Source organism: Typopeltis vanoorti, chromosome 11 (assembly GCF_054136105.1).
Source record: "Typopeltis vanoorti isolate ZY-2024b chromosome 11, IOZ_Tvanoo_1.0, whole genome shotgun sequence".
NCBI lineage: Eukaryota > Metazoa > Arthropoda > Arachnida > Uropygi > Thelyphonidae > Typopeltis > Typopeltis vanoorti.
In genome coordinates this window covers 46051763-46064562 of record NC_143559.1, presented here as the reverse complement: position 1 = coordinate 46064562, position 12800 = coordinate 46051763, and the positions used below count along the sequence as shown (strand labels likewise).

Below are 12800 nucleotides of genomic sequence, written 5' to 3'. Positions count from 1 at the left end.
GACCTTAAGACGTCGGCTTCGTTTGCCAAGTAAACTTTCGACACTTGCCAAAAAGCCATGGATTAGAATGTCGCTACACAGGGTTTGGATGTTTGAGATTATGTTTAGTTTAGTATATAATTTTCAAATGATATACTAAATATACCGCCATGCAAGATAACCACTGCTTATTGGAAATCTAAACTACTGGTAAAAGTCGCGGATTTGGCTGTAGATCAAGGTTTGGAGAACTCTAGAGGAAATACCAGTAAACATTAGAGAATCTGTTTTAAATAAGAATTACAACAGATTCATTTTATCAAGATTTTGTATTATATTCACTTTAATAATATGTTAAAATAGACTCACTTTATCGAGATATTACAATAGATTCATTTTAGGAAACCCTTTTCTGTTACTTTCAGCTTTTGACAATTGTACATACGAAGAAACTCGTAATTTGTGGAAAAAAAAGTTGCAACTAGGCATTTTCTCCTTGTTGCAATTTCTTATTTATTCTATTTGTTTATTTTTATTTTTTCAAAAACCTTTTTCGGGAAACAATTATGATAGGGACTATTTTTGTGTGTACATGTCAAAGACTTTTCCCTAACCCTAAAATTTATATAATTTAACAAAATTAATAGAAAAAATTTCATAATTCATAAAAGGCTTCCTTCTCTAATACTCAAAATACGTATCGGATGTATTTAGTAATTAAATTATATAGATATGTTTCTCTGCCAATATGATATATAAGTTACAAAGACATCGATGTTGTCTTAAAATCTGCATTTCATTTTGGAATTTTTTTAAATAAAATTCTATTTGATTTGATTATATTTAATAAATGTAAAGTATTTTATTTAAGGACTACAAGAGCTCTATTATATGACGAATGAACATTTTTACATATAATCGTGAATTTAATCAGTGTTTTAAATGCACAAAATCATCGTTAAATGCATTCAGAACACCTACCTAAATACGTTACCGTATTTCTCAGCAAGTTTCGCTAAGTCTAAGTACGGGTGTTTTCCTAGAAATGGAAGATATCCTAAAAGAGGAAGACCGATGGGACCTGGGGGAAGTTTCCTTTGACCACTTATATGTGAATAGACCACATATAAAATGCCTGTAATCACTAAAAGACTTAATACTATCTTACCAAAACAGTTATCCCCAAAATACTTCTCAAATAATGTTAATATGCGTGTTGGCTCCATCTTGGATCAGCTAAAATACTAATCTTAGCTTCAGCAACACGAACATTATCAATTATCATCGCTGATTATGTGTGACGCCCATAAGCAACACTTTCTCCCTCTGGCAAACGAAAATTATTTTGTAAACATCAACATTTTGGAAATGAAATCAAAAAATATTATAAAGTAAAATATATTTCACTTTATAATTTTTATAATTATATGTTTATACACTTCACTTTACTTGGTGAAAAAAATATATAATACGAGCTGGAGTTGATATACAAAACCAAAAATTTGCACGTTGGACTATACTAGAAAACAGATAAATGTGAAGGTCAGGATAAAACTGGAATCTATCAGAATGATAATACACATGCGGGTTGACGTTTCAGTCATACCTGTCAGCAGATTCCAACTATTTAAACCTTGAACTAGATACATTCCAAAAACACTACATAATTAATAATTGTATGTGATGACATGTCATCTACAATTTATTCATTTGAATTTTTTAATGCATGTGTCTATTAATATTCCAATGACGCGATTGGCTATACTAGTTCTGACTGGACTTTATTATAAGGAAATAGAAGTAAGCAGCAAGAAACTCTATTATAATGGCACGTTTTATACCCGCCCGTAAGTATTTTTCTTTCTTTCCAGTATCAGAGTTTTCAGAGTTTTTTCTGTTGTTCTTGTTATCTTAATGCAGAATGAGTAATGATCTATTAGCTCAGTAACTCTTTTAGAGGGAAGCCATTAACTACCATAATACATAACCGAACTGATAGCGCAGCATCAGAATAGTTAACCATTATCTGGTGCCTTTAGATAAGCGATGCCTCTGCATGGAATTGTTTGTCCTATGTTATACTCTGGAGACGGAATGTACTTTCTCCTCATATCCCTACTTTTTATTTCATTTCGTTACCCGAAAATAAAAACAAATAAGTAACTAGTGTCTTGCTGTTAAGAAACAAACATCTTCAGAAATGCTACCGAAAATAAAATAGTCAAAAGTAATCCCTTCTACATCACCGATATTCGAACATACATGTGTGTAAGCAAAACAATGTTTTGCGTGTGAAGTATCTTCACTTCTGAGTAATTGTATATAGAGGCTAATAACTTCACACCAGTGACCTTAATATGCAAATCACTCTCCGCCCCTTTCGGATGTGTATAATGCTATACATTATGGGGAAGGCCACTACCCACACCGGTTTCGAACTTTATTGAGGTGAAAAAGTAAAGGAGTACTCATCATAGAACCAGAGTAGTTAGTATACGGGTGCAAGAGAGCCTGATAGTAATTGGAGAAAGAAAAGAGCGATAGCAAGAAAGATATAGAAAAGGCCTCAGCTCTTTTATATCATCATATAGTCAAAGGCTATCCGTTTTCCTTTTTCACCAGTTTTTCATGCAGATGAACAACCAAAAGACCAATTGAAACTAAAACGCAAAGATGACTGATACACAGGTGGTTAGACTTATCTGAGTTGGTCTTCTCTGCCTGGGATTGTTCTCCAGTGCCTGCAATTGAACATAAGACCACATTGAACTGAGAGAAAGGAAGTATTTAAAAAAACCTCTAATAGCAAAAATAGGCAGACTTTTACCTCCCCCCTGGTTAAAATTGCTTAATGTGAGTGGTCTACACCACCTTGCCAAAAATTGGATATATTCTAGAACGCTTCTTTCTAAATTCAAAAATCGTTTGATTGAAATAATAAAATTTCCACAATACAATGTTATAAAGCATCTATGTCAAATTGCTTTTTTTTTTCAATTCATTAATTATAAAAATCAAAATTCTCTTCCCATTGCTGAGAGTTGGTGGGTACTGCAAAAAAAAAATAACCTGTGTTCTGTTGTAAGTAGTGGCATGCCCAACTCATCACACCTCTGAGTATCTCTTCCAAATACTCAGAGGAAGAATGCAGCCGTAGAATGCATGCTCTACTGTTTCAAATCGGAAACAGATGTCACAAATTAGATTTCGAAAGTTACATTACCACCATTTGATTGTATTTAATGGAAGAACATATGCAATTCTCCAAGCAAGATCTATCCTGTTTGGGTATTCTTGGAATTTCAATAAGTTAGGAATCATAGTATTGTCAGTATTCAACTGAAAAGGTTCGCGGCGAATGAGATGAAACATTATTTTCTACCAAATTTTACTTATTTTAATTGAAAGAATATCAATTCCAGAGTGTTGAAGAAATCTGAGAGGTTAAGCTCAGAATATTGTAGTATTCAGAACAATTGCAGCTTTTGGAAATTTATAATCATTTACTACAAACAATCAGTGGAAGATGAACCCCAGGTTGTACAAGAGACGTTTTGCACATGTGTGATTAGTCTGTAACAGTTTATGGATTTTTGAAGCTGTATTACTTAAATAGCAGAATTTTAAGAATAGAAGCCTCAAATCAGCCATTCTTCTTTGATAGTTGAAGAAATTTCTTGCTAATTCATGATATCGATCGGCTGGACCAAAACAAATTGCACAGGCTTACTATACAATTGCTTTTCTTCAATTCTCTAACATCTGATATATTAATATACATCTGTAATATTAATAATGTACAGCTGAGCAGGGAATGTTAACATCTCCATGTTAATGTTTCTAATGATGTTGCTACATTCTATACAATTGAGTTAGTTTTGCTACGAACTAGCTCCTCTCTTTACAGGTCTTTCAATTTTTTTCTTTTGATGAAAGCCTGTTTATTTCCCCCATTCAATTCTGTTTTAGCGGTTGTTTGAATTTTAACCCATATCCCAGTTCCACGTAACATTATTCCAATTTGAACAGAGGGTCTGGTGTGTTGAAAAGATCACCATAAAATTCGATGTAAGTTCCCATGGCCCAGAACTGATCTCTACGTGTTAAAAGTAACGGAATTTAAGTAGAGCTGGATTATGATCCATGTTCATGCCAAGATGTTTTATCTGAATTATCCGATTTATAAAGGAAGAACAGATAAATTTAATCAAGACTGGTATCAATATCTTGATTCATGTACGTGTAAGCCTAGAGATTAGGATTGCGAATCCTCCTAATGTCTTGATAATACTAGTCGAGCATTATCAAGACACGTTTTAAACTGTACATATCCCACTTTTCCATGCTTGGGGTGTCCTCTTATTATGTATGATATAGAGGGAACCGTGTAAATACGGATGCAGTTCCTGGAAGAACTTTTGCCTGACTGTTCCCCTGGATGAATCATAAACATTTATAAACCTTATTACACAACCGCAGTATTTGCAATCTATTGTCAAGATTCTTCTTCTGCATCCCTTTGGATATTACAGAATTTCCAAGGAGGGGAAACAAGAATAAGAACTTCTACTCCAGCCCTGTTAAAAAATTCCAGAGCTGCAATAGGAAAGATGCGGATATCTATCTGTTAAAGTTTTATACCTTTATGTCTGCAGGAGTATGAAAAGAAGAATGACTAAGTTTCGCCTCTTTGACAAGCATTAGAGCTTATTCTTCCACTCTTAAATATTGTGGATATTTCATCTTTTGGAAAACCAGTCAGTTCTGCTGTTTCAGAAGAAGATCATAAGCACTACATGGTCAATATTTAAAGAAAAAGGAAGATAAAATTGTTGCTATCTTGGCAATGGCTTCAGAATGCGAAAATCGAGAAAGAGACAGAATGTCTGATACTTTTTAATCGAGACCAAGTGCTAGAAACGAATGCAGTAAAAGCAAAGATTGTAATCAGTTAGTTTCATTAGTTCCAGCAGCAAGATTGCTCGTGCTGTAAACAAAGGCACGATGACCAGATAGCCAATTCTATACACTAGAGTTTGCGCAGGATATATGGTATCCCAACTTTCAAAACCCGCTGGGAAAACACAGTTGAGAAAGATATTGAAAATTAAATGAAATATTATTATATGACTTTAAAATTCAGACAAATAAATCTATGGGACATAATGCGCCAGAATCATTTAGTCGAACAACAAAAATGTGTGGGTTATTGATGTGGCAATACCAGGAGGATAATGGAGTAGAAGAAAAAGTGAATGAAGAACTGACAATCTATATGGGTCTGCAGATTGAAATTCAACGAATTTTGAACAAGAGAGCAAGAACAGTTCCAGTTTTCATAGGAGCAGTACCAAAGGCATTTATGAAACATCTGGAAAAGTTGATCGTTCCAGATATAACACCATGTTAACGCCAGAAAACAGCACTTTTATGGATATCTCACATTTCACAGTGATATCTAGTCGATTCCTAGTATTTAGACAAGGGCCAAATTGAACCGATTTTCCAATGAAAGATATCATTATGCAGTTTCGTGTTTCTTATTACTCTTTGAGTGTGAATTAAGTTAGTTGAATATACTACTAGCTCTACTACTACTAATTATTATTAGTAGTAATAATCTTCAACTTATTCGTCCCTTAGGGTTCACGACAAATTAATACAGCGAATTAATGTCTTTTGTCTGTTTCATTACACAAGGGATGAATTTTTGGCTACATTTTGTGTGTTTATCAGCTGATAAACACACAGATTATGGTTTGTGCCCGAAACTCGTTTTTTTGTCCCTTATAATAGGTAAACTGACCGGTAAACACACAGATGCATAAATAAATGCATCCCTTATGCAATGTATTTGAGAAAAGACAAATTCCTGCATTAAATCGTTTTAATGTTTATTTTTGTTAATATTCTTTTATTAATATTTCATTATTTATTATTTATACTAATACTTCATGAATTAGAAGACTCATTGCAGGAGCCTATGGTGTCCATTAACACATTATACATCCACTTTAAACTTATTCAGTTGCGGCTCTGGGAACCATTTAACGCATTCACAACTCTCTCCAAGTAAAGAACCTAGTACGAACATCCTTACTAACTACAATCAGAGAAAACTTCCAAGTTGATCCCTTGTTTCCCAAACATTTTCAATACCTCCCAAGTATAACCATTTATTTTGTGTCAATCCTAAAGAATCCCTTTAGCATCTGATAAGTTACCATTATATTCCTTTCCCTCTGCCTGTTAGCTAAAATTTGCAACCCACACACCTTCACTCTATCCTCATAGGATACAATCCATATAACTGTCACCAACTTAGTCGCTCTTCTCCGAATCCTCTCCATCACCTCCAGATCCCCAAAAACCGCAGGTGACCAGAACTGTGCACGGTAGTCAACATGTGGCCGAATCATAGCCTTATAAAGATGAATAATAACCTACTTATCTTTACTTTTAATATATTCAACATCAAAATAATCCGAATATTTTGTTAACCCTTGTTATATATCCCTGAATGACGAATTTCAAATCTCTATCCACAGATCAGCCACAGATTCTTAACCTCATCTACTTTCTTGTCAACTAGTATCATCAATATGATACGAAGCATGCAACCTTTTCATCATTATGTGCATAACCTTAGAGTTTATAACGAAAAGATTGATTTATTTGAATCAACTTGTAAAATACGTTTATCAACTACTGATCCTTCCCAACCACTAGCAGATAAATAAATTCGGCCTCATTCTTCACACGAAATTACATCACTATATAACCAATCTTCGTATAGTGAAAACCATTTGCGATAAATATTACTCGTTTAGTAAAACTGATATTGATTTGGCAATGCATTCATCGTAACTAGCATCGTATCCGCTGTTGAGGTACCGACATCCCAGCATATATATGCGTTCTCGTTGTACACTCCGCCTTTCACAAGATAACTGTAAACTGTCTCATGGAAATTTGCAGTAATATTGCTACTATAGTTTTTAGACAAACCTGCCTCAGTTTATCCGATATGTCACATCCTTTTTCATATCATTAATGTAAATATTCAGTAATAGTGGACTAAACACTAATCCCCGAAGTACATCGCTGACCCTTTAAATTTTTTTTGCAGACTCATCTTCTCTATACATGAATTCTTGATATATGTCAATATGCCATCCCCTTATCTGAAGGGATAGCTTATAGTCCAATTCTGTACCCTATAACCTATTTGGCATTCCAGGATGCTTCCTCTGAAATGCCTTGGCTAAAATCCAAACGTATGGATCCATGTTGTACTCATTCCCTTGGCTAACCCATACTGTTTATTGCAAAGTATAGATTATCTGTAAATTCACTTCTATATGTGAGCTGTTACCAACTTTTGCAAAACTTCACTGCCACTTCAGCAATACTGTACTATACGCATCCTACTTTGCACTAGCAGCATCCCCTTCTTTTCTATCTTCTCTATGCTTTCTAAATACTGTGTTCTGTCCATTCCTTATGAGTGAACACATTTGCTGTTAGTGATATATGACTCTATAAAATGCAGATGTTTGTCTTCTTCATGAATCTGAAGATAAAAAGTATTCACGAGGACGACAAACTGAACCACTTTATTCCCGATACTGCTGGAAGTTTTATACTGATATAATAAATTACCTCCGGCTTTTGTTTTGCATTAATATGATAAACTAGTTGCACAACTAGCAGATTTCAATTTCTATCTAATGCTTTACTAGGACAGGCATCCTAGCACATATTTCTGAATCTGATTCGCACATCATGATTATCATAATAGCCTCTGTACTTGTTCACATTCGGGTCATTATCACACTTCTGACTTCGTCACTCTTATACGTAGGTTAAAAACATTCCTTCCATTTTTCTTTTAGTTAGGTATTATATTTGATGTCAGCTGATGTTTGATGATTTGATATTATATTTGATGTCAGCCCAGATTGCGAATTAATTATTTACTTGAGAATGAAGTCTGAATACTTTATATTTAACAAAATCTTCCATCTGTTTATTTCTTATTTCTTTTATCAGACAACATGCAGAGATATTTAATAATTGTCAGAGTGTCTCTGTGGAATTCGTATAACATGCGAAGACGTTAAGGATATGAAGAGTCTTAATGGGAATTCTCATTGTTATTATTATAGGAAACCCACACGAAGTCTAAGAACCGTCATCTTCGATGTCATTCGATCCTACTTAATACGCTTACGTTATTGCTCTGCACCGTACACTATTAGGTATAGTATTTCTGGATGTTAACTGGATGTGTTTTTGCTTTATGACGAGAATCGAATCTATCCCCCTCCAAAGACACTTTACTCTTTTGTTATGATGAAACAGACAAAACCGGCTATTGAATTCAATATGGCATCAAGGAGACTTAATGACAGTTTAAAACTGCAAAATGTTTGTTTTTCGTTCTACACGTTGATCTCCTCTGCGCTCTGTACAGAATATTTCGTCCATATTTTTCAGAAGAGATGGAAATCCATCTGTTACAACAGACGAAAAAAAAAAATTAAGGATTATTTTCCTTCCGACAGATGAAAAAGCCTGGATTGTGATAAAGAACTTTCGCAAAATATCCACATTGATTTAGTAATTAACTAAAACTACTTTAAAGTTTATGGAAGTATGTGAAGCCTAGAAATAATATAATTATAGCTTTCTTTCTTAATCCTCCTCTTCTATCTTTTACGGTGTCGATGTTTTTTATTCTTCACCACAACCTCCTCGAGGATAACTTGGTTGGCCCTATGCCTCCCGGTGTGTCCTATGTCTGTAGATGCTTGTATTTACAGGTCTGTTTGCCTGTTCTAGGGAACGAAAAACTTGAGTTTCCGGGTGAAAAACTCAGACTAGCTAATCACCTCTTTCGTCGAAAGAGACCAGATAATGGTCCCTCACGTCATGGACGGGAATCAAACCCAGCTCTTTCCGACCAAAGGGTTTCGTCTATAACGACTGAATTACGGAGGCTCATATAATTATATACGAGTTATAATTCTGTCAAATTACAAAACGAATGTAAATGTACCAGTATTGGAGTCAACGAGCGTATGTACTCATTTTATAGGTGAACATTACATTCTAACAATAAAAATAGGACGCATGGGAGTCATGCTGTTATTATTATTATTGTCTATTTTTGTTTGTATATTGTTAATCTCGAAGCAATTATCAACTGTATTTGTAAGGTTGTAAAATGTATATGTGGCATTTTATTTATTTTTTCTTTTTATTTTTACGTTCATCTAAATTACATATGCAGTCTTGTTTAATGTAAATTAAACTCCTCTGCATGTATAAACAGAGGACTAAAAAAAAAAACATGGAGCTACATTATTATTCATTACACATTTTCTTTCTTTCTTTAGTTTTATCTCATAGTATATTATTATCTTTTTACGAAACACAACTTCTGATGGTTTGAATGGAGTGTCATCGTGTGAGTTCCTCGTAAATCAACAGTGCTTCCATCTGGTGGCTTAACATGGAAATGTTGCAAAATCGTTGTGAAATACAGAAATATTTCAACGTTTGCCATTTTCTCTCCTGGACAAGATCGTTTCCCTGAAAACATAAAGTACAATTAGATTTCAGTTTAACGTATATATAAAAGAAAATTAAAAATGCAATTAGCCTAAGAATAATACAGCACATCAAAACACGCCTGCATGATCATGATATTAACTGCGTAGTTCTCCATTGTCGGTTTCCTATTCTGTCTCGTACCATTGAAATGTAAAATGCATGAATTTAAATGCAATGTTCTATTTTCCTTTTTCTGTATTTGAAACGTACAGCGCTGTGTTTAGCATATGTATGACTGCATTATGCCAGTATGTTTAAGTTTGATACAGCCAAGCTAGACGCTCGTATGCTTATACGTGCAATGGTGCAACTTCCGTCAAACATACATAAGAAATGATAATTTACTTCACTTTTGCGCTGGTTATATAAGCATCATTCCTGGGCTGTAGGTTAAACAGCACCGCGTCAAAGAAAATTGACCATAGAAAATGTAGCGCTAGGACAACGAGATGGCAACAGTTGTTTCCGTACTCTTTTCTGTTGATATCCATAAAAATGATCGGTCCTCCTACGTATAACGCCCGAGGATAAAATTTGGCAGATCCCTACTCTTAATAAACTTAGTTAAGGCTAGTCCTTTGGAAGAATAAAGGTTATCGCTTCTTTTATTTATTTTAGATTTTATCCTTGTTTAAGCAATTCAAAATTTAAATAGGTTGAGGCAGTGAATGCAGTTGAAGGACATGTTGATATTCCATGCAGATGTGCTGTAACATATTCCGTAAACACATTACGTCATAGCCTTTGATGCAACGTGTTTATTCCAGAACAGACTAGAGGTGTGAATATTAGTCCAAGTAGAGAGATCTGATCTGTATGGTTATATGTGTATTACTGAAAGTTTGGATACGTGAGCCGAGATTCCGTTTGTGAAATAAAAAGCAAGACTGCGTTTTGACGGCATTGAACGCAACACGTTTGTCCTCCCCACATCGAAAGATACTACGTAGATCAGTTTTAAGGCACTAGTTGTAGATTATCTTGATGTTGGGATGTCGGAATGGTTTGTCCATTTGAGTAGGAAGAATGCAGAGTGTATTAAGAGCAGGTCATTTATGTGCAGGAGAAAAAAAAGTAGGTGATAGGACGTAGCCCTGAGATACTTCATTGGTGGTGATGCTCAAATAGAGGAAGCAGTCCACTTTGACACTCACTGAATGACCGTGGAGAAAGCTGGCTACCGAATAATACAGATTCACCGGTAGACCAATGAATGGTAAATTGCTTAACAAGCCTTGATACCAGAGACAATCAAATGCTATGGAATATTTAGAGCGACGCCACCGCCCACTTGCGGAACCTTGCCTCGGCACGTGAAAAATGGTGGGTACTATAAACTAAGAGTTCGGCTGAGGATTTTGAATGGTTGAATTCATACTTGTGGTAGCTGATTAATTGGTGTGGTCTATGCAAAAGCGAAGTTGGTTATGATGACCTTTGTCCATTATTTTGGGGGAACTGAGGTATGGCAATGGGCGGTGGGAATGGACGGGCTTGAAAAATTATGTAAAACCCTACTCTCTACGACAAAAAAGTATTCATCCGGTATCTCTTTCCCCACTTATAAAGATATGTGCCAGTATCATTGTTTGGAGAACCATTCTAAGAAGTTAAAAAAATAATGATTAGTAAGAATAGTAACAGCAACATTGAGTTTTTGAAAAAAAATATTTTGTTTAGAAAGTTAATTTTTATTAAAGAAAAAATATTCTTTCTTCTCTAGCTTGCACTTTTTCTCCAGTCGGCAAAACTTACTAGCCATGGGCAAGCGGGAGAGCCCATTTATCGAGCCCTGTTTTTAACATATGATAGAGTTACACGTACATTTACTATGTGACTAATTCAAGAAGTCCTAAATATGATTTTCGAAAATGCATATCCGGTTGTATATTTAGTATACCATGAATCCCTACAGAATAATATATTTTTCTGAGAGCATACTTACCCATCGAAAATGGAATAAAATATTCTGGCTTTATCACAGATTTTCGATCGGGTGTCAGAAACCTCTCCGGCATAAATTCACTAGGATTTTTCCAAAGCTTTGGATCATGATGAATCGCCCAAAAGTTGGCCACAACAACTGTTCCTTTAGGAATATCATAGCCTCCAACTGCTGAATCTTCTTCAGCACTAAATATTGTAAACAAAAAGGAGAGGGTAAATGGTACGTCTTTTAAACACTCAGAATTGCCAGAATCAACATTATGAACATGATACGATAATCATATACACAGGCGTACAATATTTACAAACAGGCTTCATCGTAATCACTGATTGACTTATACTTATGTATCGAAATAAACAGCAATAAATCTCAACTAATCGAACATAGAAATCCTCGGATGGCTATATATCCTTCACACATATCACTGAAATATCATACCTCACATTTCTCAAAGATAACAAAATCTTATCCTTAGCTAACAATTCAGAAAAAATTATAAGTTACAAACCTCAAATATACGCATATTACACATTAAAAAATGCACTAAAATTATATAAAATGAAATATATATGTTGAAGATACCAAGTAATTTTAAACCTGGTTTTACTCCATTTCCCAAGTAAGCAAACAGACAAACAAGTCAAGTTTGCGCTTGCAAGTGTTGCAAGTCTAGCTGATCCTACGGGTAGTGCAAGACCAAGGCAACTCGTGGTAAAGGTGAAATTAAGCTCTGATCACTAATCTTAATATTTTCCCTTAATGCCAAAACACATCTCCTAGAGGAGATGTATAAATTTTGTATTAAAGGCAAGGGGGCCAGTACCCAGACCGGTTTCGACCTTTATTGAGGTGTATTTAAGTAAAGACCTCTCTAAAAATTAGGACGATCCCTAGACCACTCAATAGTGGCCGAAAGACCGTCCAAATCAGCGTTGTTCCACTCAGTGACAGACTCACTCCGTCACCGAGAAGAACTTCCCAGCGTTGGCTCTACCCAGTGGCAGGCTCACCCCACCACCAGCCAGAGCCATAATCTCAGCGGTGGCCCTACTCACAGACAGGCAAAAACCTATCCTCAAGCAGAGCCTCTCAAGGCCAGCCCCCATCAGTGGGAGACAGGCTTAGTAATACAGAGCTTATAAGTATTTTACCAGAACAAGTTACCATAAGGTGTTTTAACCTTATTAAATAAAAATCTCAGGAGGATATATAAATGTAGAAAGTATTTTACCTTGGGTATAATAAATGTTGAAGA

General features: G+C 35.0%; 2 protein-coding genes across 2 annotated transcripts in view; both read right to left on the bottom strand.

Annotated features, from left to right (window-relative positions):
- The window catches only part of LOC150101506 (cytochrome P450 2J4-like), a 76337-nt gene extending 75132 nt beyond the window's left edge, over positions 1-1205 (bottom strand). The window contains exon 1 of the mRNA XM_090400817.1: positions 961-1205. Coding sequence (XP_090256943.1) covers positions 961-1205 — 245 coding nt within the window. The remainder of the gene's footprint in view (positions 1-960) is intronic.
- A 7987-nt stretch (positions 1206-9192) lies between these two features.
- The window catches only part of LOC150101505 (cytochrome P450 2J4-like), a 47659-nt gene continuing 44051 nt past the window's right edge, over positions 9193-12800 (bottom strand). The window contains exons 7-8 of the mRNA XM_090400689.1: positions 11543-11730; positions 9193-9576 (exon numbers count right to left, since the gene is read on the bottom strand). Of these exons, the coding sequence (XP_090256815.1) occupies positions 9401-9576; positions 11543-11730 (364 nt within the window). The 3' untranslated portion in view covers positions 9193-9400. The remainder of the gene's footprint in view (positions 9577-11542; positions 11731-12800) is intronic.